We start from the raw sequence: 26,491 nt of genomic DNA, 5'->3' as shown, positions 1-26,491 counted from the left end.
ACAATTTGCTTTAAAAATTTTTATTGATCTAGTGATAGACGATTTCTTTTACAATTTGCTTTAAAAAAATTTATTGATCTAGTGATAGACGATTTCTTTTACAATTTGCTTTAAAATTTTTTATTGATCTAGTGATAGACGATTTGTTTTACAATTTGCTTTAAAAAATTTTATTGATCTAGTGATAGACGATTTCTTTTACAATTTGCTTTAAAAATTGTTATTGATCTAGTGATAGACGATTTCTTTTACAATTTGCTTTAAAAATTTTTATTGATCTAGTGATAGACGATTTCTTTTACAATTTGCTTTAAAAAAATTTATTGATCTAGTGATAGACGATTTCCTTTACAATTTGCTTTAAAAATTGTATCCAGCTTTTAAACTTTATGTCAAATGTTGTATGACAAATGTTGTATGACAAATGTTGTATGACAAATGTTGTATGACAAATGTTGTATGACAAATGTTGTATGACAAATGTTGTATGACAAATGTTGTATGACAAATGTTGTATGACAAATGTTGTACGACAAATGTTGTACGACAAATGTTGTACGACAAATGTTGTACGACAAATGTTGTACGACAAATGTTGTACGACAAATGTTGTACGACAAATGTTGTACGACAAATGTTGTATGACAAATGTTGTACGACAAATGTTGTACGACAAATGTTGTATGACAAATGTTGTACGACAAATGTTGTATGACAAATGTTGTATGACAAATGTTGTATGTTTTGTGTTTCACATGTTGTAATGACATGTCATCTGACAAAAATGAATTCCTTTTGACATGACATCTGGGAAATGTCACGAGATTCTGACCAGCCACATGGGACCACAAGAGAACTGACCAGCTCTGTCTACATGACATCTGACCACTTGACCTGGACCACATGACTTCTGACCATTTGACATCTGACCACTTGACATCTGACCACTTGACATCTGACCACTTGACATCTGACTACTTGACATTTGACCATTTGACATCTGACCACTTGACACCTGACCATTTGACATATGACCACTTGACATATGACCACTTGACATATGACCACTTGACATATGACCACATGACATCTGACCACATGACATCTGACCACATGACATCCGACTACTTGACTGACCACGTGACATCTGACCACATGCCATCTGACCACATGACATCTGACTACTTGACTGACCACATGACATCTGACCACATGACATCTGATCACATAACATCTGACCACTTGACATCTGACCACATGACATCTGACTACTTGACTGACCACATGACATCTGATCACATGACATCTGACCACTTGACATCTGACTACTTGACATTTGACCATTTGACATCTGACTACTTGACATCTGACCATTTGACATCTGACCACTTGACATATGACCACATGACATCTGACCACATGACATCTGACCACATGACATCTGACCACATGACATCTGACTACATGACATCTGACCACATTGTTTATGTTGACCTTGTGCAATCTGTGATTTTCTTCTGATATATTCAGGCTGTGAGATGGTGTCACCATACAGTTAGATGGTGTTTGTCACTATCCAGTTTGGTTGGGTCGTGTCACCATCCAGTGTCCATAAAAACTTGAAATAAAATTATTTTGCGCCTTTTTTTCTGATTATTTTCTGAAAAATGTGATTATTTTTTGTCTACCAATAAAAAAACTGAAACATCAAAGTTGTATGTGGTTAATGAGCGTGTCGTGTTGCCATAGCAACCGGTAGCTACACACTAGCAACACGGAGCACACAATCACTGACATACAAAACATGTTGGTGCTTTCAGAGTTTTTCTGGTGGGGGGGGGGGGGGCAGGGCAAAACTGACGGCCAACAAACAGCTATTCACCAACAGCACACCATTCCACACCAAGGACAACAGCAACAGCCCAACATTCAAAGTAAAAAATATTTTATTAAGATGTAGCGAATGTTCTGGGCACTATTTATAACAACTGGCTGTGACTCCACTCAAGCCCAACTTGATGACGTATGTGTGAACACAGTGTGACGTCACTGATGACGTGACTCCTCGGGCTGCTTTAGCCAGCTGGTGAGAAAAACAAATTAATTAATGACAGGCAAATTTTGGACTAAAAATAGCACCACGAGATTTGTGGCTGGCGGTTACAATTTGTTGACTTCACAGATGTTGCGCGGTCACGTGGTATGACGTCATCAGCCAAGACCTGACCAACTGGTCTCAGATAAAAGTACATAGACCAGGTACAAACACAAAGACATAATTAACAGGTTCATTAAGCTTCCACTAATTGCTGTTAAACATTAAACCGTGAAACTGTTGTTAGCTTTGTTCACAACATACCGAGAAAAACGTGGCTAAAATATTTGATGTTTTTCCTTGTTGCCGCACGTTTGGTCTAGCTAACACGGTTGTATAGGTGGCCAGATTTTGTTGACATATATATATATATATATATATATATATATATATATATATATATATATATATATATATATATATATATATATATATATATATATATATTCTGTGCTTCCCCTAAGCAACCAGCCGACCCCCATTGACCCCTATGTGACCAGCTGACCCCCATGTGACAAGCTGACCCCCATTGACCATCTGACCCCTATGTGACCAGCCGACCCCCATTGACTATCTGACCCCCCCCCCCGTGTGACCAGTACTCACCCATGCCGAACTGTGGACCGCCCATCATATGGTAGTCTTTAGGGTCGCCCAGGTAAGCTGTGGGTAGGAAACACGCTTTAACACATGGTGTCTTACTGATGGTGTCATGGTGTCTTACAGTTGGTGTCATGGTGTCTTCCAGTTGGTGTCATTGTGTCTTACAGATGGTATCATGGTTTCTTACAGATGGTGTCATGGTGTCTTACAGATGGTGTCTTACAGTTGGTGTCATGGTGTCTTACAGTTGGTGTCATGGTGTCTTACAGTTGGTGTCATGGTGTCTTACAGATGGTGTCATGGTGTATTACATATGGTGTCAAGGTCTGACATTACTTACATATGAGCTCAGCTTCTTTCGGCGTTGGTTGTCTCCCTGTAACAAAGTGTTAAGTGACATGTGTCATTTATAAAGTGTCATCTGACATATGTCATTTGATAAGTCTTACAATCTACATGTGTCATTTATAAAGTGTCATCGGACATGTGTCATTAGAAAGTCTTACAATCTACATGCGTCATTTATAAAGTGTCATCTGACATGTGTCATTTGATAAGTCTTACAATCTACATGTGTCATTTATAAAGTGTCATCTGACATGTGTCATTTGATAAGTCTTACAATCTACATGTGTCATTTATAAAGTGTCATCTGACATGTGTCATTTGATAAGTCTTACAATCTACATGTGTCATTTATAAAGTGTCATCTGACATGTGTCATTTGATAAGTCTTACAATCTACATGTGTCATTTATAAAGTGTCATCTGACATGTGTCATTAGAAAAGTCTTACAATCTACATGTGTCATTTATAAAGTGTCATCTGACATGTGTCATTAGAAAAGTCTTACAATCTACATGTGTCATTTATAAAGTGTCGTCTGACATGTGTCATTTGATAAGTCTTACAATCTACATGTGTCATTTATAAAGTGTCGTCTGACATGTGTCATTTGATAAGTCTTACAATCTACATGTGTTATTTATAAAGTGTCATCTGACATGTGTCATTTGATAAGTCTTACAATCTACATGTGTCATTTATAAAGTGTCATCTGACATGTGTCATTTGATAAGTCTTACAATCTACATGCGTCATTTATAAAGTGTCATCTGACATGTGTCATTTGATAAGTCTTACAATCTACATGTGTCATTTATAAAGTGTCATCTGACATGTGTCATTTGATAAGCCTTACAATCTACATGTGTCATTTATAAAGTGTCATCTGACATGTGTCATTAGAAAAGTCTTACAATCTACATGTGTCATTTATAAAGTGTCATCTGACATGTGTCATTTGATAAGTCTTACAATCTACATGTGTCATTTATAAAGTGTCGTCTGACATGTGTCATTTGATAAGTCTTACAATCTACATGTGTCATTTATAAAGTGTCATCTGACATGTGTCATTTGATAAGTCTTACAATCTACATGTGTCATTTATAAAGTGTCATCTGACATGTGTCATTTGATAAGTCTTACAATCTACATGCGTCATTTATAAAGTGTCATCTGACATGTGTCATTTGATAAGTCTTACAATCTACATGTGTCATTTATAAAGTGTCATCTGACATGTGTCATTAGAAAAGTCTTTCAATCTACATGTGTCATTTATAAAGTGTCATCTGACATGTGTCATTTGATAAGTCTTACAATCTACATGTGTCATTTATAAAGTGTCGTCTGACATGTGTCATTTGATAAGTCTCACAATTTACATGTGTCATTTATAAAGTGTCATCTGACATGTGTCATTTGATAAGTCTTACAATCTACATGTGTCATTTATAAAGTGTCATCTGACATGTGTCATTTGATAAGTCTTACAATCTACATGCGTCATTTATAAAGTGTCATCTGACATGTGTCATTTGATAAGTCTTACAATCTACATGTGTCATTTATAAAGTGTCATCTGACATGTGTCATTTGATAAGTCTTACAATCTACATGTGTCATTTATAAAGTGTCGTCTGACATGTGTCATTTGATAAGTCTTACAATCTACATGTGTCATTTATAAAGTGTCATCTGACATGTGTCATTTGATAAGTCTTACAATCTACATGTGTCATTTATAAAGTGTCATCTGACATGTGTCATTTGATAAGTCTTACAATCTACATGCGTCATTTATAAAGTGTCATCTGACATGTGTCATTTGATAAGTCTTACAATCTACATGTGTCATTTATAAAGTGTCATCTGACATGTGTCATTTGATAAGTCTTACAATCTACATGTGTCATTTATAAAGTGTCATCTGACATGTGTCATTAGAAAAGTCTTACAATCTACATGTGTCATTTATAAAGTGTCATCTGACATGTGTCATTTGATAAGTCTTACAATCTACATGTGTCATTTATAAAGTGTCGTCTGACATGTGTCATTTGATAAGTCTTACAATCTACATGTGTCATTTATAAAGTGTCATCTGACATGTGTCATTTGATAAGTCTTACAATCTACATGTGTCATTTATAAAGTGTCATCTGACATGTGTCATTTGATAAGTCTTACAATCTACATGTGTCATTTATAAAGTGTCGTCTGACATGTGTCATTTGATAAGTCTTACAATCTACATGTGTCATTTATAAAGTGTCATCTGACATGTGTCATTTGATAAGTCTTACAATCTACATGTGTCATTTATAAAGTGTCATCTGACATGTGTCATTTGATAAGTCTTACAATCTACATGCGTCATTTATAAAGTGTCATCTGACATGTGTCATTTGATAAGTCTTACAATCTACATGTGTCATTTATAAAGTGTCATCTGACATGTGTCATTTGATAAGTCTTACAATCTACATGTGTCATTTATAAAGTGTCATCTGACATGTGTCATTAGAAAAGTCTTACAATCTACATGTGTCATTTATAAAGTGTCATCTGACATGTGTCATTTGATAAGTCTTACAATCTACATGTGTCATTTATAAAGTGTCGTCTGACATGTGTCATTTGATAAGTCTTACAATCTACATGTGTCATTTATAAAGTGTCATCTGACATGTGTCATTTGATAAGTCTTACAATCTACATGTGTCATTTATAAAGTGTCATCTGACATGTGTCATTTGATAAGTCTTACAATCTACATGCGTCATTTATAAAGTGTCATCTGACATGTGTCATTTGATAAGTCTTACAATCTACATGTGTCATTTATAAAGTGTCATCTGACATGTGTCATTAGAAAAGTCTTTCAATCTACATGTGTCATTTATAAAGTGTCATCTGACATGTGTCATTTGATAAGTCTTACAATCTACATGTGTCATTTATAAAGTGTCGTCTGACATGTGTCATTTGATAAGTCTCACAATTTACATGTGTCATTTATAAAGTGTCATCTGACATGTGTCATTTGATAAGTCTTACAATCTACATGTGTCATTTATAAAGTGTCATCTGACATGTGTCATTTGATAAGTCTTACAATCTACATGTGTCATTTATAAAGTGTCATCTGACATGTGTCATTTGATAAGTCTTACAATCTACATGTGTCATTTATAAAGTGTCATCTGACATGTGTCATTTGATAAGTCTTACAATCTACATGCGTCATTTATAAAGTGTCATCTGACATGTGTCATTTGATAAGTCTTACAATCTACATGTGTCATTTATAAAGTGTCATCTGACATGTGTCATTAGAAAAGTCTTTCAATCTACATGTGTCATTTATAAAGTGTCATCTGACATGTGTCATTTGATAAGTCTTACAATCTACATGTGTCATTTATAAAGTGTCGTCTGACATGTGTCATTTGATAAGTCTCACAATTTACATGTGTCATTTATAAAGTGTCATCTGACATGTGTCATTTGATAAGTCTTACAATCTACATGTGTCATTTATAAAGTGTCATCTGACATGTGTCATTTGATAAGTCTTACAATCTACATGCGTCATTTATAAAGTGTCATCTGACATGTGTCATTTGATAAGTCTTACAATCTACATGTGTCATTTATAAAGTGTCATCTGACATGTGTCATTTGATAAGTCTTACAATCTACATGTGTCATTTATAAAGTGTCGTCTGACATGTGTCATTTGATAAGTCTTACAATCTACATGTGTCATTTATAAAGTGTCATCTGACATGTGTCATTTGATAAGTCTTACAATCTACATGCGTCATTTATAAAGTGTCATCTGACATGTGTCATTTGATAAGTCTTACAATCTACATGCGTCATTTATAAAGTGTCATCTGACATGTGTCATTTGATAAGTCTTACAATCTACATGTGTCATTTATAAAGTGTCATCTGACATGTGTCATTTGATAAGTCTTACAATCTACATGTGTCATTTATAAAGTGTCATCTGACATGTGTCATTAGAAAAGTCTTACAATCTACATGTGTCATTTATAAAGTGTCATCTGACATGTGTCATTTGATAAGTCTTACAATCTACATGTGTCATTTATAAAGTGTCGTCTGACATGTGTCATTTGATAAGTCTTACAATCTACATGTGTCATTTATAAAGTGTCATCTGACATGTGTCATTTGATAAGTCTTACAATCTACATGCGTCATTTATAAAGTGTCATCTGACATGTGTCATTTGATAAGTCTTACAATCTACATGTGTCATTTATAAAGTGTCATCTGACATGTGTCATTGAATAGTCTTTCAATCTACATGTGTCATTTATAAAGTGTCATCTGACATGTGTCATTTGATAAGTCTTACAATCTACATGTGTCATTTATAAAGTGTCGTCTGACATGTGTCATTTGATAAGTCTCACAATTTACATGTGTCATTTATAAAGTGTCATCTGACATGTGTCATTTGATAAGTCTTACAATCTACATGTGTCATTTATAAAGTGTCATCTGACATGTGTCATTTGATAAGTCTTACAATCTACATGCGTCATTTATAAAGTGTCATCTGACATGTGTCATTTGATAAGTCTTACAATCTACATGTGTCATTTATAAAGTGTCATCTGACATGTGTCATTTGATAAGTCTTACAATCTACATGTGTCATTTATAAAGTGTCATCTGACATGTGTCATTTGATAAGTCTTACAATCTACATGTGTCATTTATAAAGTGTCATCTGACATGTGTCATTTGATAAGTGTCCATCTACCAAGTCTGTGTCCAGGTGTGTACAATTTATACATATGACCTTGACCTACCTGGCCGGGAGTTTATCTTCATCATCAGCACATTCAAAGCTGTGTCTGGAACAAAATGTGGAGGTCATTAGGTCATTGTGTGGTGTTAGAGATAGATTAGGTCATTGTGGGGTGTTAGAGGTGGATTAGGTCATTGTGGGGGCGTTACAGGTAGATTAGGTCATTGTGAGGTGTTACAGGTAGATTAGGTCATTGTTGGGGCGTTACAGGTAGATTAGGTCATTGTGGGGTGTTACAGGTAGATTAGGTCATTGTGGGGTGTTACAGGTAGATTAGGTCAGTTTGGGGTGTTACAGGTAGATTAGGTCATTCTGGGTTGTTACGTGTAGATAAGGTCATTGTGGGGCGTTACAGGTAGATAAGGTCATTGTGGGGGCGTTACGTGTAGATTAGGTCATTGTGGGGTGTTACAGGTAGATAAGGTCAGTTTGGGGTGTTACAGGTGTATTAGGTCATTGTGGGGTGTTACAGGTAGATTACATCATTTTACCTCTAACTGAATCAGGTGTTACCTCTAATTGAGTCAGGTGTTCCCATTTACTATGTCTAGTTGTGTAAGGTGTTACCTCTAGTTGTGTCAGGTGTTACCTCTAGCTGTGTCAGGTATTACATTTCACTGTGTCAGGTGTTATCTCTATGTCAGGTGTTATATTTCACTGTGTCAGGTATTACCTTTCACTGTGGCAGGTGTTACCTCTAGTTGTGTCAGGCGTTACCTCTGTGTCAGGTATTACCTCTCACTGTGTCAGGTTTTACCTCTAGTTGTGTCAGGTTTTACCTCTGTGTCAGGGTTTACCTTTCACTGTGTCAGGTGTTACCTCTAGTTGTGTCAGGTGTTACCTCTGTGTCAGGTATTACCTCTGTGTCAGGGTTTACCTTTCACTGTGTCAGGTGTTACCTCTAGTTGTGTCAGGTGTTACCTCTAGTTGTGTCAAGTGTTACCTCTGTGTCAGGGTTTACCTTTCACTGTGTCAGGTGTTACCTCTAGTTGTGTCAGGTGTTACCTCTAGTTGTGTCAGGTGTTACCTCTGTGTCAGGGTTTACCTTTCACTGTGTCAGGTAGACTTGTGTCCCACGGGTTTCTTGGAGGTACCCAGTTGTATCCTGCAAAACATGTTTGGTTGTAGGGGTCGTTTGGTAGCCATGACCCCAGTAGGGGTCGTTAGGTAGCCATGACCCCGCTAGGGGCCTAACCCCCTCCCTCATGATACAACAGATATGTACCCTTGTTGGTGTTGGTGTAAGTGTTGGTGTAAGTGTTGGTGTAAGTGTTGGTGTAAGTGTTGGTGTAAGTGTTGGTGTAAGTGTTGGTGTAAGTGTTGGTGTAAGTGTTGTTGTAAGTGTTGTTGTAAGTGTTGGTGTTGGTGTAAGTGTTGGTGTAAGTGTTGGTGTAAGTGTTGGTGTAAGTGTTGGTGTAAGTGTTGGTGTAAGTGTTTATGTAAGTTTTGTTGTAAGTGTTTGTGTAAGTGTTGTTGTAAGTGTTTATGTAAGTTTTGTTATAAGTGTTTGTGTAAGTGTTGGAGTAAGTGTTGGTGTTTGTGTAAGTGTTGATGTAAGTTGTTGATGTAAGTGTTGATGTAAGCTGTGTAAGTGTTGATGTAAGCTGTGTAAGTGTTGATGTAAGTTGTTGTGTGAGTGTTGATGTAAGTTGTTTGTGTAAGTGTTGGTGTAAGTGTTGGTGTTTGTGTAAGTGTTGATGTAAGTTGTTGGTGTAAGTGTTGATGTAAGTTGTTGGTGTAAGTGTTGATGTAAGTTGTTGGTGTAAGTGTTGATGTAAGTTGTTGGTGTAAGTGTTGATGTAAGTTGTTGGTGTAAGTGTTGATGTAAGTTGTTGGTGTAAGTGTTGATGTAAGTTGTTGGTGTAAGTGTTGATGTAAGTTGTTGGTGTAAGTGTTGATGTAAGTTGTTGGTGTAAGTGTTGATGTAAGTTGTTGGTGTAAGTGTTGATGTAAGTTGTTGGTGTAAGTGTTGATGTAAGTTGTTGTGTAAGTGTTGGTGTAAGTGTTGGTGTAAGTGTTGATGTAAGTTGTTGGTGTAAGTGTTGATGTAAGTTATTGTGTGAGTGTTTATGTAAGTTGTTGGTGTAAGTGTTGATGTAAGTTGTTGGTGTAAGTGTTGATGTAAGTTATTGTGTGAGTGTTTATGTAAGTTGTTGTGTAAGTGTTGATGTAAGCTGTGAGAGTGTTCATGTAAGTTATTGTGTGAGTGTTTGTGTAAGTGTTGATGTAAGCTGTGTGAGTGTTCATGTAAGTTATTGTGTGAGTGTTTGTGTAAGTGTTGGTGTAAGTGTTGATGTAAGCTGTGTGAGTGTTCATGTAAGTTATTGTGTGAGTGTTTGTGTAAGTGTTGATGTAAGTGTTGATGTAAGCTGTGAGAGTGTTGATGTAAGCTGTGAGAGTGTTGATGTAAGCTGTGAGAGTGTTGATGTAAGCTGTGAGAGTGTTGCGTTAAACATCAAAACTCACTTGGGGTGCCATCAGGATGGTACAGCGCTTCCTGCAGCTTTTGGTCTGAAAGGTCAGAGGTCATCAATACAGAGGTCATCAATACAGAGGTCATCATTAAATTGGTCGAATTACACACTAGTTTAGCAATATAACTCGAGACAAACATTTATTGCCCTAATTGTGGTCACGCGGTCAGACATTGGTCACGTGGTCAGACATTGGTCACGTGGTCAGACATTGGTCACGTGGTCAGACAGTGGTCAGACATTGGTCACGCGGTCAGACATTGGTCACGTGGTCAGACATTGGTCACGTGGTCAGACAGTGGTCACGTGGTCAGACAGTGGTTACGTGGTCAGACATTGGTCACGTGGTCAGACATTGGTCACGTGGTCAGACATTGGTCAGACAATGGTCACGTGGTCAGACATTGGTCACGTGGTCAGACATTGGTCACGTGGTCAGACATTGGTCACGTGGTCAGACATTGGTCACGTGGTCAGACAGTGGTCAGACATTGGTCACGTGGTCAGACATTGGTCACGTGGTCAGACATTGGTCACGTGGTCAGACAGTGGTCAGACATTGGTCACGTGGTCAGACATTGGTCACGTGGTCAGACATTGGTCACGTGGTCAGACAGTGGTCAGACATTGGTCACGTGGTCAGACATTGGTCACGTGGTCAGACATTGGTCACGTGGTCAGACAGTGGTCAGACATTGGTCACGTGGACAGACATTGGTCACGTGGTCAGACATTGGTCACGTGGTCAGACAGTGGACAGACAGTGGTCACGTGGTCAGACATTGGTCACGTGGTCAGACATTGGTCACGTGGTCAGACATTGGTCACGTGGACAGACATTGGTCACGTGGTCAGACATTGGTCACGTGGTCAGACATTGGTCACGTGGTAAGACATTGGTCACGTGGTCAGACATTGGTCACGTGGTCAGACATTGGTCAGACATTGGTCACGTGGTCAGACATTGGTCACGTGGACAGACATTGGTCACGTGGTCAGACATTGGTCACGTGGTCAGACATTGGTCACGTGGTCAGACATTGGTCACGTGGACAGACATTGGTCACGTGGTCAGACATTGGTCACGTGGTCAGACAGTGGTCAGACATTGGTCACGTGGTCAGACATTGGTCACGTGGTCAGACATTGGTCACGTGGTCAGACAGTGGTCAGACATTGGTCACGTGGTCAGACATTGGTCACGTGGTCAGACATTGGTCACGTGGTCAGACATTGGTCACGTGGTCAGACATTGGTCACGTGGTCAGACATTGGTCACGTGGTCAGACAGTGGTCAGACATTGGTCACGTGGTCAGACATTGGTCACGTGGTCAGACATGTGGTCAGACATTGGTCACGTGGTCAGACATTGGTCACGTGGACAGACATTGGTCACGTGGTCAGACATTGGTCACGTGGTTAGACATTGGTCACGTGGTCAGACATTGGTCACGTGGTCAGACATTGGTCACGTGGTCAGACAGTGGTCAGACATTGGTCACGTGGTCAGACATTGGTCACGTGGTCAGACATTGGTCACGTGGTCAGACAGTGGTCACGTGGTCAGACATGTGGTCAGACATTGGTCACGTGGTCAGACATTGGTCACGTGGTCAGACATTGGTCACGTGGTCAGACATTGGTCACGTGGTCAGACAGTGGTCAGACATTGGTCACGTGGTCAGACATTGGTCACGTGGTCAGACATTGGTCACGTGGTCAGACAGTGGTCACGTGGTCAGACATTGGTCACGTGGTCAGACAGTGGTCAGACATTGGTCACGTGGTCAGACAGTGGTCACGAAGTCAGACATTGGTCACGTGGTCAGACAGTGGTCAGACATTGGTCACGTGGTCAGACAGTGGTCACGAAGTCAGACATTGGTCAGACATATGTCACGTGGTCAGACCTTACCTTTACAGTGGTCACTTGTGGTGGGACCGGGCGGACAGAACTGGAAACTTCTCATGGGCATGTACGGCTGGTGGGCGCCGGCACCGGTGTCTGGGGTCAAAGGTCAGATATTGAAGGTCAAGGTCGAACCAGAAGTGTATTACTCAATATAACTCGAAGGTCTAACATCATATAAACGTAACAATACCGTCTAGAAATTGAAATTTTGCGTGATCTTTCTAGAGATTTCCTTTTTATTAAGCCGCCTATTTTTACTTTCTCGTATATACAAAGTATAGGGAAAGTATTGTAATCGTGCGAAAAAAAAATCGAGATTTGCAATTTTACACCTCCCTGAGTCGGAAAAAAATAGTTTTGCAATCTTGTCCGTATGTCTGTGTGTGTGTATGTGTGTGTAAACACGATAACTTTAGTACCGTTACAGCTAGGTTGATGAAATTTCATTTGTAAATATTATATCAAAATCGTAGATCCGTATCAGTTTTTGAGCGATTTCCGATAACCGGAAGTGGAACTTTTTCTACTTTGAATTTTTCAAAACCCTATAACTTGAGTACTATTTCAGATAGATAAATATATTCAAGAAAGTTTAGGGGAGATCACTCTCGGTTTATTTAAAATGTTTTTGTTAAAATGGTTGTAAAATATACGCAACACTTTTTTCCCTTAATGGACATGTTTTACATATAATGTTTCGCTGAGTGAAAGAAAAGCTCTACTGTAGAGATGGGGAGGGGGTACTATACTGTGGGGGAGGTAGGTAGGTACTGTCACTCCATCTGTCAATCACTTACTTGGCAAGTCCATAAATGGTCCCTGAGGCCCGCCCATTCCTGCGGGGGGCGTTGGCCCCATGGGGTTGGGTAGCATAGGGGGCAGGGGGCGGGGTGGGAAAACTGAAAGACAAAATATGGTTATATAACAGTTTAAAAGGGCTATACAGTTATCTAACAAATGTGTTTATATAACAGTTTAAAAAGGCTGTACAGTTATCTAACATATGTGTTTATATAACAGTTTAAAAAGGCTGTACAGTTATCTAACATATGTGTTTATATAACAGTTTAAAAAGGCTGTACAGTTATCTAACATATGTGTTTATATAACAGTTTAAAAAGGCTGTACAGTTATCTAACATATGTGTTTATATAACAGTTTAAAAAGGCTGTACAGTTATCTAACATATGTGTTTATATAACAGTTTAAAAAGGCTGTACAGTTATCTAACATATGTGTTTATATAACAGTTTAAAAAGGCTATACAGTTATCTAACATATGTGTTTATATAACAGTTTAAAAAGGCTGTACAGTTATCTAACATATGTGTTTATATAACAGTTTAAAAAGGCTGTACAGTTATCTAACATATGTGTTTATATAACAGTTTAAAAAGGCTATACAGTTATCTAACATATGTGTTTATATAACAGTTTAAAAAGGCTGTACAGTTATCTAACATATGTGTTTATATAACAGTTTAAAAAGGCTATACAGTTATCTAACATATGTGTTTATATAACAGTTTAAAAGGGCTATACAGTTATCTAACATATGTGTTTATATAACAGTTTAAAAAGGCTATACAGTTATCTAACATATGTGTTTATATAACAGTTAAAAAGGCTATACAGTTATCTAACATATGTGTTTATATAACAGTTTAAAAAGGCTGTACAGTTATCTAACATATGTGTTTATATAACAGTTTAAAAAGGCTGTACAGTTATCTAACATATGTGTTTATATAACAGTTTAAAAAGGCTGTACAGTTATCTAACATATGTGTTTATATAACAGTTTAAAAAGGCTGTACAGTTATCTAACATATGTGTTTATATAACAGTTTAAAAAGGCTGTACAGTTATCTAACATATGTGTTTATATAACAGTTTAAAAAGGCTGTACAGTTATCTAACATATGTGTTTATATAACAGTTTAAAAAGGCTATACAGTTATCTAACATATGTGTTTATATAACAGTTTAAAAAGGCTGTACAGTTATCTAACATATGTGTTTATATAACAGTTTAAAAAGGCTGTACAGTTATCTAACATATGTGTTTATATAACAGTTTAAAAAGGCTATACAGTTATCTAACATATGTGTTTATATAACAGTTTAAAAAGGCTGTACAGTTATCTAACATATGTGTTTATATAACAGTTTAAAAAGGCTATACAGTTATCTAACATATGTGTTTATATAACAGTTTAAAAAGGCTGTACAGTTATCTAACATATGTGTTTATATAACAGTTTAAAAAGGCTATACAGTTATCTAACATATGTGTTTATATAACAGTTTAAAAAGGCTATACAGTTATCTAACATATGTGTTTAATACAAACTAAACGGTCATATAACGTGTTTAATAAAATGTTTTTTTTTTCTTTATTCATAACGATATAAAGGGAATCTTTTTTCTTTTCTTAACTTGATTGAGCCACAGCCTACGATATCAAACTGAATTCATGTTTTTATCTTGTCTTGTAGTAAAATTATTTTTACAACGCTGTAAAATCTGCTTTAAGTCTTTGAAACACAAAAACTTCATTTGTTACAAACACACAGACAGTGTGGCCTAAAGAAAGGCTTTCAATGAAATCAGACATTTAAAAAAAACATGCAACTACCTGATTTCAAAGTTTGGTTTGTTGTTGCGTGTTAAATCTAACTTAGTGGATTAGGATTAGGATTAGGATTAGGATTAGTGTTTCTATAACAAAGCTCTAGTCTGTTAGGTCACGTGATGAGTTCCAGCTAACAGGCACCAAAGTGGTTAAGGTTATGTGTTTATCATGAGGGTGTTTGGTGAACGTGTTAATAGTGGGGGAGTTAGTGGGTGGGGGTGGAGGGGGAGTTAGTGGGTAGGGGTGGAGGGGGAGTTAGTGGGTGGGGGTGGAGGGGGAGTTAGTGGGTGGGGGTGGTGGGGTAGAAAGTGAGTGGGGAGTTAGTGGGTGGTAGTGGGTGGGGGTTGTTTACCTCTTTGTCCTAACTCTGGTTCCATGAAAATGGGGCGGGATGCCTGTTTACATGGGGGGGGGGGGTGGGGTGCCTGTTTACTTTGGGGGGGATGCCTCTGTTTATATGAGGGGTGGGATGCCTGTTTACATGGGGGGTGGGGTGCCTGTTTACATGGGGGTGGGGTGCCTGTTTACATGGGGGGTGGGGTGCCTGTTTACATGGGGGTGGGGTGCCTGTTTACATGGGGGGTGGGGTGCCTGTTTACATGGGGGGTGGGGTGCCTGTTTACATGGGTGGTGGGGTGCCTGTTTATGGGGGGTGGGGTGCTATAAAGGCGACTCACATGGGGGTGTCGGTTTGAACGTCCCCAGCGTGGGTAGGGGGAAGAGTGGTGGAGGCTTGACGTCAAGCTTGGGTCGGGTGGCTGCTGACAGAATAAAAGGCCAACATCTTGATGTGCTGATGTCACATGTCATGTGCTGATGTCACATGTCATGTGCTGATGTCACATGCCATGTGCTGATGTCACATGTTATGTGCTGATGTCACATGTCATGTGCTGATGTCACATGTCATGTGATGATGTCACATGTCATGTGATGATGTCACATGCTGATGTCACATGTCATGTGCTGATGTCACATGTCATGTGCTGATGTCACATGTCATGTGCTGATGTCCCATGTCATGTGCTGATGTCACATGTCATTTGTTGACATTACGTGTTTAGTTTATTTCTGTGCTGATTTAATGTCAATGTTTTTTCTAAATATTTAAATCTTCAATCTTATTCTTTTCTGTCTTTAAAATCATCTATCTGCCTCTAAAATTGTCTGCCCCTAAAATTGTCTGCCTCTAAAATTGTCTGCCTCTAAAAGTCTGTCTCACCTGATTGAGTCATCATGTTTTTTATCATATCGGCTAATATCGCGCTCATGGCTGAAAGAGAAGAAAGTGACACATGTCATGTGACAATGTCAAATGACAAATGTCAAGGGACAGTGTCAAATCACGAATGACATTATACAGATGTCAACTGACATTGTGAAATGTCTAATTGCAAATAAACCATGCCACGATGTAAATCTCAAGTGACAAATTACCAAATGTCAGTTGGCATATGTCCAAGTTATAACGATACTTAAATGTATCGATACCTCCTTATTTGACCAGTGTAGTATAATCGAGTGCGACTGATACGTGAATATTCTAAAGGTGTGGTTTAATGTCCGACTCCCCCAGCGATGAAACTGTTGGGTAGGGTAATCGGTAGGGCTGGCATTAGTAGTCAGGCTGACATATGTCAAGGGTCAGTGTTGTATGTGTAAGTGGTCAGTGTTGGCATGTGTGAGTGGTCAGTGTGACACGTGTCAGTGGTCAGTGTTGCATGTGTCAGTGGTCAGTGTTGTATGTGTAAGTGGTCAGTGGTCAGTGTTGCATGTGTCAGTGGTCAGTGTGACACGTGTCAGTGGTCAGTGTTGCATGTGTCAGTGGTCAGTGTGACACGTGTCAGTGGTCAGTGTTGCATGTGTCAGTGGTCAGTGGTCAGTGTGACACGTGTCAGTGGTCAGTGTTGCATGTGTCAGTGGTCAGTGGTCAGTGTGACACGTGTCAGTGGTCAGTGTTGTATGTGTCAGTGGTCAGTGGTCAGTGTTGTATGTGTAAGTGGTCAGTGTGACACGTGTCAGTGGTCAGTGTTGCATGTGTCAGTGGTCAGTGTGACACGTGTCAGTGGTCAGTGTTGCATGTGTCAGTGGTCAGTGTGACACGTGTCAGTGGTCAGTGTTGCATGTGTCAGTGGTCAGTGTTTGCATGTTGTGCTGAGGTTATATCAGTTATTCAGTTAGCCAACATCAAGGATCGAGTTAGTTGTGAGGTTAATAGAACTACCCCCCCCCCCTAACCATAACCCTACCCCGTCAATGTGTTAGGGTTACCCTGCATGCTGACTGGTGACAAAACGGACATAAGAGAGTGGGAGAATAGGTGGTCAGAGGGGGGAGGGGGGGGGGAGTGAGGGGGAGAGAGGGAGAAAGGAGGGAGGGGAGCGGAAGTGAGAGAGCTAGTGAGGGGGAAAAAGGGGAGAGTAAAAGTTGAACTCACTCACCTGGCGACGGAGCGTTGTTAAATTGTGGGGCCGCACATACAGCTGAAACAAATGTTAAACCAGGGTTAGTTAGGTTCAGTGGCGTAGCCTGGATCGTCTCATGGGGGGTTCAAATGTTTTCCAGCATTATATATATATATATATATATATAAATAAATAATATATATATATATATATATATATATATATATATATATATATATATATATATATATATATATATATATATATATATATATATATATATATATATATATAGCTGTATGTCATTGCTTCGCTATGATGTAAAACAGGGGTCTCCAAACTACGGCCCGCGGGCCGGATGCGGCCCGCGAAGTCCTCTCATCCGGCCCGCGGCGATCTTTTTGTCCACGGAAAAAACGTTTGTTGCTGATGGCTGAGGAACTTTGCCCAGAAAAATCAAAGACATGCCTGGAAGAAACTGGCACCCGAACTGAAATTTGATAGTTAATGCGGCCCTCGGACTGAAAAGTTTGGAGACCCCTGATGTAAAATAAGTACTCTGAAGAAATAAGAAAAAAAAACACGATGTTGGCCGATAAAAAAACAATTTATCACTCTAATTAATAAACAAACAAAAAATACACACAATGAACGCAACACAATCATTGTAAAAACCATTTTGAAATAATGATTCCTAGAATATTAAGACAAACGAACTAGGGAAAATAATCACTCTCTTAATATAAATATTTATACTTCTACAAATTTAATTGTAAATGTCAAAACATACAACTAATTATTTTGGCATGTGGTAAAGAAACTACTTTATTCGTTTTTACAAAAATTTGTTGTCTACAATTAGAATTAAATATATTGTCATCATAAATGCTAAAATCTTACAGCATAATGTAAGTTTTAAAAAAATCAGAGTTGGTATAAATCACGCTTTTCGATTTTATATTATATTAAAACTAAATCTAATAGGTGGGACATTTTAAATAGTTGCCTACATGTAACTAATTCGTTGGTCTTACAGTTCATTTCACACATTTTCTAATAAGCTACTGCTTTTTGTGTTCTTTAAAGATAATTTTTAAGATAACTAGACTACCCGTCATCCGTTGGATAACTGTGGGTTTCGGGGGTCATCCATAAAAAACATCACGTCTGTCACTCAGAGGCGTAGCGACCCTTCCTGCGCCCGGGGACAAACTTTTCGATTTGAACCCCACCCCTCCCCTCAAAATTTCGATGTGCACCCCCCCTCAACCTTTCAATTTATTTTTCCAACCCATTTTGGCGCCCCCTAAGTTCGGCGCCCGGGGACATATGTTCCCCCCCCCCCTCGCTACGCTACTGCAGTGTCACTTATCGTCACAAAAAAACAGACCCCACATTCAAAAAGATGTTTTTTATCTTTTAAAAACACCGAAAACACCGATTTCGGACTACCCCTTCATATACTGACGTCACAGGTGACTTACTCAACTCTACTTCGCCTGCCCAGTGTCCCGCTAAGTCTGAGACAATATGTTTTTATCGTTTAAAAAAACGATTCCAGCCGAGCATGTCTCTGACAATACTATCCCTTCATATGCTTAGGACAAAGAAACAGATGAACTCTAGTTCACCTGCCCTATATCCCGCCAAGTTCAGATAGGCAACTTTATCATTCACATCTAAAAAATAAAAAAAAAATTGAAAAAAAAAATCCTTAGCGTATTGGTCTAGAACCCGTGCCATCCGCATGCAAGCCGATCACACTAACAACTTAGCTATTTAACTCTTACGTCACAGATGTATTTTTATACTATACTTTAATACTTTGAGTCTCCTTATGCAACTTGATTTACGCGCATAGATCTAGATCTAAGTCTAGTATTTGTAACTTTCAAATTAAATTTTATCTTAAATTAGCCAAACAAAGATTTATATAAAATAATGAAGGTTTAAAATTATCTAGATCTAGATAGAATTATCTAGATCTAGATTCTACGACTCGTTTACTTAAGTCTTAAGTGTAGTTTTTGCGTAACTCTTGCTAGATCTAGAATCTAGATCTAATCATTAGCTACGCTAATGGCCCTGGATCGAGCATTTCAAAATTAGCATATTCCAAACAAAGATTTATATAAAATAATATAGGTCTGAAATAGTTTATCTATATTCTAGATCTACGACTGGTTTGCTTAAATCTAGTAAAGTTGTTTTTTTTTTTTTATTTTATTTATAACTAATAAATCTTTGTTTTGACCTACATTCTAGATCTAGATCTATAAAAAACTTTCTTGGACAGATTGTAGAGCAAGAGAAATTTATTGTAAAACTAAATGAAAAAGACAGTTGAAAATTTATATGTGTTGGAACGTAATAAATACAGCAAACGGACTTATCGTTAAAGTTATGGCCGACAGAATATTAGATTTAGAACGCGTTAAACTTTTGAATGGGCCTATGATGGGAGCCGCCATTTTATTGTACTAAAAAGTAAACAAAAAACTGTGACGTCGCGGTTCCGTCGTGTGTAGTGGTTTGTTCTAATCTTTTAAAAAAAATGTGGTTAATCTACCTATGAATAAATCAATAAATTAACGTCTTTAAATAAATGTGTGATTAACAGTCTGTCTGCAATCAAAAATTGTTCTCTACCTACATACTATTTGACAGCCCCCCATATTAAGCAGTTTCCTTACAGTAAGAAATCAGACAAACAAACAAAAACAAATATTCAAACATGTAAACAAACTTGAGTTTTAGTAGTATATAGATAGATAGATAGATGATAAGGTATGGGTTAGATCACTGTATTGATCACACACCTCTTTACTGGTAATTGCAAAAACAATATTCACAGAGTTTTACCTGTTTCAAAAGCTATAACTCTGGCGGCAAGGTACTTTGGTACGACATTACGGGTTTTCCCAAATGTACCAACAGATCAGGTGGGGTGGGTTTGGAGGGGGGGGGGGGGGGAGGGGGGTTAACTTCATTCACCGCGGTCCGGTCACTTTAGGTCAATTATCCTACCCAGCGTATACTTAGGTGTGACATTAATGTTTTAAATACTGCCTTTTATTTATTTTATACACTGAACGTAATGTTTACTAATTATTATTCTATCTTTCGGTTTGCGGACAAGCTGGGGTTTTTATACACATTCACTGAATCAGGCGCGTCCGCCGACGCTCGGACAGGATGCGATTTGGCGCCACGGACTAGACTGTGAGAACTATGCGTTTATGTTTGCATTTAAGTTGTGTTTATGTTATGAGTGTTGTGTTTGTTCTTTCTTTTGTGTTTTTTTTTTGCGTCTGCATTTGTGCATGCATTGTGTTTGTGTTTTCATTGTATTTTTATTTGCTTTTCTTTTTTTCTTTTGTGTTTGTTTGTTGCATTTGTGTTTTCGTTTGTGTTTTTAGCATTGTTTTTGTGTTTTCGTTTGTGTTGTGTTTGTGTAATGTTTAGTTTTGTTCTGTTCCCAAGTTGGTACATTTAAAAAAGATTTACCGTGGCGGTGCAAAGGTATGCAGCTAGTATTATATCTATAAGATTGAGAGAGAGATAGAGAGAAAGAGAGAGAGAGATTTAAAAGATTTGAGAGCACATTTTCAAACACTTATGTGAGATATGTGTCTTGTGTGAGACATGTGTCTTGTGTGAGACAATTATGTCTGTTGCGTGCCACCCAAATGGCACATTCTAGCCCGCACTAAGACACTTTGATATGCAAATTGTTTCATGAGAACTTCTCTCCCGTCTAGGCTAAAAATAGCCGGCAATTCATTAGTCCACCTGGAGGTTGACGTGTTATGAAATATCGTCCGGTCGCTTCCTCTCACGATCTGACCCACATACGGGTCGCCGCTGACCCAGAATCGGGTCGCTTCTGGTTGACGGGACTTAAAAAAGTAGATGTTTAGAACTTGGCAGCAGACCCACCTGGCAACGAGGAAAGAATCTCATGAAGTCTGGCCACCAGGTGCAGTAGAGTGGCTCTGCTGAGACGTGACGAAGGTAGACAATATTTTGTCACGTGACTATCTTAAGACCAGTTGTCTTGGTTGTCACACACGTTTCCGGTGACGTATTTATTTTTGTCACAACAAATTTCGCCCTGACTCAGGATGCCTAAGTCAGCGGTTTTTTAAGTGGGAGGTGTGGGGTGGTATGGGCATGGTCTAGGGGAGGTGTGGGGTGGTATAGACATGGTCTAGGGGAGGTGTGAGGTGGTATAGACATGGTCTAGGGGAGGTGTGGGGTGGTATAGACATGGTCTAGGGGAGGTGTGGGGTGGTATAGACATGGTCTAGGGGAGGTGTGGGGTGGTATGGGCATGGTCTAGGGGAGGTGTGGGGTGGTATAGACATGGTCTAGGGGAGGTGTGGGGTGGTATAGACATGGTCTAGGGGAGGTGTGGGGTGGTATAGACATGGTCTAGGGGAGGTGTGAGGTGGTATAGACATGGTCTAGGGGAGGTGTGGGGTGGTATAGACATGGTCTAGGGGAGGTGTGGGGTGGTATAGACATGGTTTAGACGAGGCACGCCTTACTGAGGTGCCATGGGGGGGGGGGGCACATGTTCACTGGACCACCCTGAGACATCCTGAGACAACCCTGAGACATCCACAAATCGTGTTCTCTCATGGGCCAGCAGGGTAGCTGCTTTAGTGGGGTCAGGGTCAAGGTTATACCTTGATGTCAGGGTTATATCTGGGGTCAGGGTTTTATCCTGGGGTCAGGGTTATATCCTGGGGTCAGGGTTATATCCTGGGGTCAGGGTCAGGGTTATATCCTGGGGTCAGGGTTTTATCCTGGGGTCATGGTTATATCCTGGGGTCATGGTTATATCCTGGGTTTCAGGGTTATATCCTGGTGATATACTACAGGTGAAAGGGGTTCGGGAGGGATGAGGTTTGTCATTATTCAAGGCAGACGGCAAAATTTATTCGAAGACGGCTCAGTGGGGAATATATGGCCAGGTAGAATAACACGACACAATCTGGCAAAGTTCAGAATCTCGGTGGATACTACACTAGAAATGTCTGCATCAAACACCACTAGAAATGTCTGCAGTAAACACCACCTAAAATGTCTGCAGTAAACATCGCGAGACAGACCGACAAACACACAGCACTACGGGCAAAATTGGAATGTGAAAGTGAATTTATCAACCAACTTACGTTCGTTAAGATTGCTATGATATTAAAATACTTAACCTAATTAACGCATCCAATGAACAAAATACCTGACCATTTGTTCACTCGACTCGCGAATGTTTGAAATCATCCGCCAGTCCGGCTTACGGTGCTCCCGTCTATTTTTATCCGGTTAAATCAAAATATCAACATGACGGTGTAGCTTGTTAACGTTTAATTCGAAGCTTGTTGTGGGTATGTGTGGAGGGGGGGGGGGAGGGGGGAGTAGCGTTATTTATAACGTTATCTGTTTTGTATATTTAAGATTTATAAGAGGAAAAGAATTTTCCCACTGAAAATGGATTCATCTAAAATGCCTCATAAAAACATCGAAATTTTACAATATTCTAGGCGACTCGGTTTCCCGTTGGAAAACGGTCAGTCGACTGACAACACCGCGCTACACAAAACAATATCCCACTGCGCCCATCCTGTAAAAGCTCTTCACCATAAAAGGAACTCAATTTTCTGACATTCTATCCGCATTCTATCTGGGTCATGTATTTATAACATCCACGTGATATGTGAGTGTGACTTCTTCAGAATTCAAGGAGGGGGCGGGGTTGGTTAAGTTTGAACTTACATAAATTAAATAATAATCTCCCCCCCCCCCCCCCGCAAAAATTTTATATATATATATATATATATATATATATATATATATATATATATATATATATATATATATATATATATAACGATTTAAAACATCTCAAATGAAATCAAATTTTTGTTCTGTTCAATCAAATGATAATATTGTACTAATTGGATACATATGTGAATCTAAATTATTAAGTTTTCAACAATAAACGATACACAGCACACAATACATAATACACAATTCACAATACACAATAGGCCTACATAATACACAGTACACAATACGCAATGCACAATACAAAATACCTAATACACAATACATAATACACAATACATAATACACAATACATAATACACAATACATAATACACGTGTTTTAACAGCATTAATATATGGCAACCGGCGGGTGGGGTTGGTACGGGTGTGTCGACCTTGAGGCCATTTAAATATTTTAATCTTGTTAGACGACAGGATCAGCTGCGGTTCACTTTGATCTATTCAAGAAATGTTTAGACTGAGTTGCCGAACTTGACCCTATAAAAATGTTTAGACTGAGTGGCCAGACTTGACCCTATAAAAATGTTTAGACTGAGTGGCCAAACTTGACCCCGTAAATAATTACACGCCCATTTTGGCTTGAGTGAAAGTTTGTAAACAGCAAACAAATCGTTGTTTTTATTACTTTAATTAATTAGCTAATTAATGAGATTAATTAGTGACTTCTTGAAATCAACAAATTCGTCGTGTTGCCGACATGAAAGTGACTTGTCAAGAACAGGAAAAGATTTACCGAAACGTGCCAAAAATTTGGCCATAAAGCCAAGACATATGTTTCCTGTTGTGCCTGATTACGTCAGACTCGACACGAGGGGGGGGGGGGGGGGGAAGCTGTGTGTCGTCAACTTTCTGCCTGAAACATCTTTTTCTTTTCTTATGTTGTTGTTTGTTATGCAATACCTAGCTGGTAAACATGTTTCATTGTGTTTTGTTCCTTACGATGGCGTCACGCGACAATCAAAAATGGTTGGGGAGTTGGGATGGGGGGGGGGGGGGAGGTGGAACGATTTCGATAACAAAAACATGTTAAAATGAAACACGTTGGTTGAGAATAGGAATGTAATACACTACATTCTGACTTGTACAATACTCTGACAAATTCTTCATAGGTTTTAGCTTTTAAAATTTTATTTAGCCAACATTTTTGTAGACCAAAATAAAAAGAATTTTTGTTTTTGAAAAGCCAAGGTACATTAAATGAGACAAATTTTGAAATAGAAAGCATTTTTGGTCATATATATATATATATATATATATATATATATATATATATATATATATATATATATATATATATATATATATGTATATATATATATATATATATATATATATATATATATATATATATATATATATATATATAATTTTGAATAAAGTAAACGTCACAAACACAATCATTTCGAATAACGTCACAAAAAACACAATTCTTTCGAATAACGTCACAACAAGCACAATCATTTCGAATAACGTCACAAAAAACTTACCTCCTAATATCGTTACAGCTATCAGCCACTTCATGATTTGAACTTGGCTGAAATTCGTTGAGTTCTGACGTCTGCCGTTGAGTTCTGTCGTCCGCCGTGGTTTGCTGTCGTCTGGCGTTGTCTCGTCTGCCGAGGTCCAGGTAATGCTAAACGGAATTCTACCGTTGGATGTCGTGCCGGTGGGGGCAGGGGGGGGGGGGGGAATGGGGGAGGTGGGGTCTGAAACTGGTTGGTGTCTTGGGGGTTGGTGTTGAAGGGGCTGTTGTGGTGGGGGTGGGGTGACATGGCAGACCATGCAAATTATGAATGTTGCAACAGTGATGAAAGGAATTTTATAACAGTCAGGTCATGACCTAACGAGACATAGTTGACATGACCTAAACACTGACCTGACCTAAACACTGACCTGACCTAAACACTGACCTGACCTAAACACTGACCTGACCTAAACACTGACTGACCTAAACACTGACCTGACCTAAACACTGACCTGACCTAAACACTGACCTGACCTAAGCACTGACATGACCTAAGCACTGACATGACCTGACCTAAACACTGACCTGACCTAAACACTGACCTGACCTAAACACTGACCTGACCTAAACACTGACCTGACCTAAACACTGACCTGACCTAAACACTGACCTGACCTAAACACTGACCTGACCTAAACACTGACTGACCTAAACACTGACCTGACCTAAACACTGACCTGACCTAAACACTGACCTGACCTAAGCACTGACATGACCTAAGCACTGACATGACCTGACCTAAACACTGACCTGACCTAAACACTGACCTGACCTAAACACTGACCTGACCTAAACACTGACCTGACCTAAACACTGACCTGACCTAAACACTGACCTGACCTAAACACTGACCTGACCTTAGCACTGACATGACCTAAGCACTGACATGACCTGACCTAAACACTGACCTGACCTAAACACTGACATGACCTAAACACTGACCTGACCTAAACACTGACCTGACCTAAACACTGACCTGACCTAAACACTGACCTGACCTAAACACTGACCTGACCTAAACACTGACCTGACCTAAACACTGACCTGACCTAAACACTGACCTGACCTTAGCACTGACATGACCTAAGCACTGACATGACCTGACCTAAACACTGACCTGACCTAAACACTGACCTGACCTAAACACTGACCTGACCTAAACACTGACCTGACCTAAACATTGACCAGACCTAAACACTGACCTGACCTAAACACTGACCTGACCTAAACACTGACCTGACCTACCTACTACGTACGCTTCTATTTCATACACGTGTGGGGGGGGGGGGTTAGATGTCTGGAAGAAACACTGCCTCTGAATAAAGCTTTGAGTTACCAGCCTTGTAACATACAGTTGTAACGTCTAAGTGACGTCACAACATGGCCTGTCGCAGTTAGACAACCAGGGGAGACAAGCGACAATATTGTACAAGATGGGCAGGGGGGGGGGGACAACTGTGGTCTAGGGGGAAGGGGGGGGGGGGGCAACTGTGGTCTAATGGGGAGGGGGGACAACTGTGGTCTAATGGGGAGGGGGGACAACTGTGGTCTAATGGGGAGGGGAGGGGGGACAACTGTGGTTTAATGGGGAGGAGGGACAACTGTGGTCTAATGGGGAGGGGGGACAACTGTGGTCTAATGGGGAGGGGGGGACAACTGTGGTCTAATGGGGAGGGGGGACAACTGTGGTCTAATGGGGAGGGGGGACAACTGTGGTCTAATGGGGAGGGGGGGGACAACTGTGGTCTAATGGAGAGGGGAGGGGGGACAACTGTGGTCTAATGGGGAGGG

General features: G+C 39.3%; 1 protein-coding gene across 1 annotated transcript; it reads right to left on the bottom strand.

The window, feature by feature from the left end:
- Positions 1 to 1,928: 1,928 nt before the first annotated feature.
- On the bottom strand, positions 1,929 to 24,808 carry LOC131936770 (uncharacterized). The gene is made up of 12 exons (XM_059293836.1): positions 24,663 to 24,808; positions 17,360 to 17,401; positions 16,141 to 16,191; positions 15,596 to 15,679; positions 13,081 to 13,182; positions 12,287 to 12,376; positions 10,363 to 10,407; positions 8,942 to 9,001; positions 7,898 to 7,942; positions 3,039 to 3,074; positions 2,702 to 2,758; positions 1,929 to 2,083 (listed from the first exon to the last, which is right to left on the bottom strand). Exons 1-12 carry the CDS (start codon positions 24,694 to 24,696, stop codon positions 2,076 to 2,078), a joined length of 654 nt encoding a protein of 217 aa, XP_059149819.1. The 5' UTR covers positions 24,697 to 24,808; the 3' UTR covers positions 1,929 to 2,075.
- Between the last annotated feature and the right edge of the window lie 1,683 nt (positions 24,809 to 26,491).

This window comes from Physella acuta, unplaced genomic scaffold, assembly GCF_028476545.2.
Source record: "Physella acuta isolate Inbredline_101_S28 unplaced genomic scaffold, ASM2847654v3 ptg000186l, whole genome shotgun sequence".
Taxonomy (NCBI): Eukaryota; Metazoa; Mollusca; class Gastropoda; family Physidae; genus Physella; species Physella acuta.
This window is presented reverse-complemented; position numbering and strand designations above follow the sequence as displayed.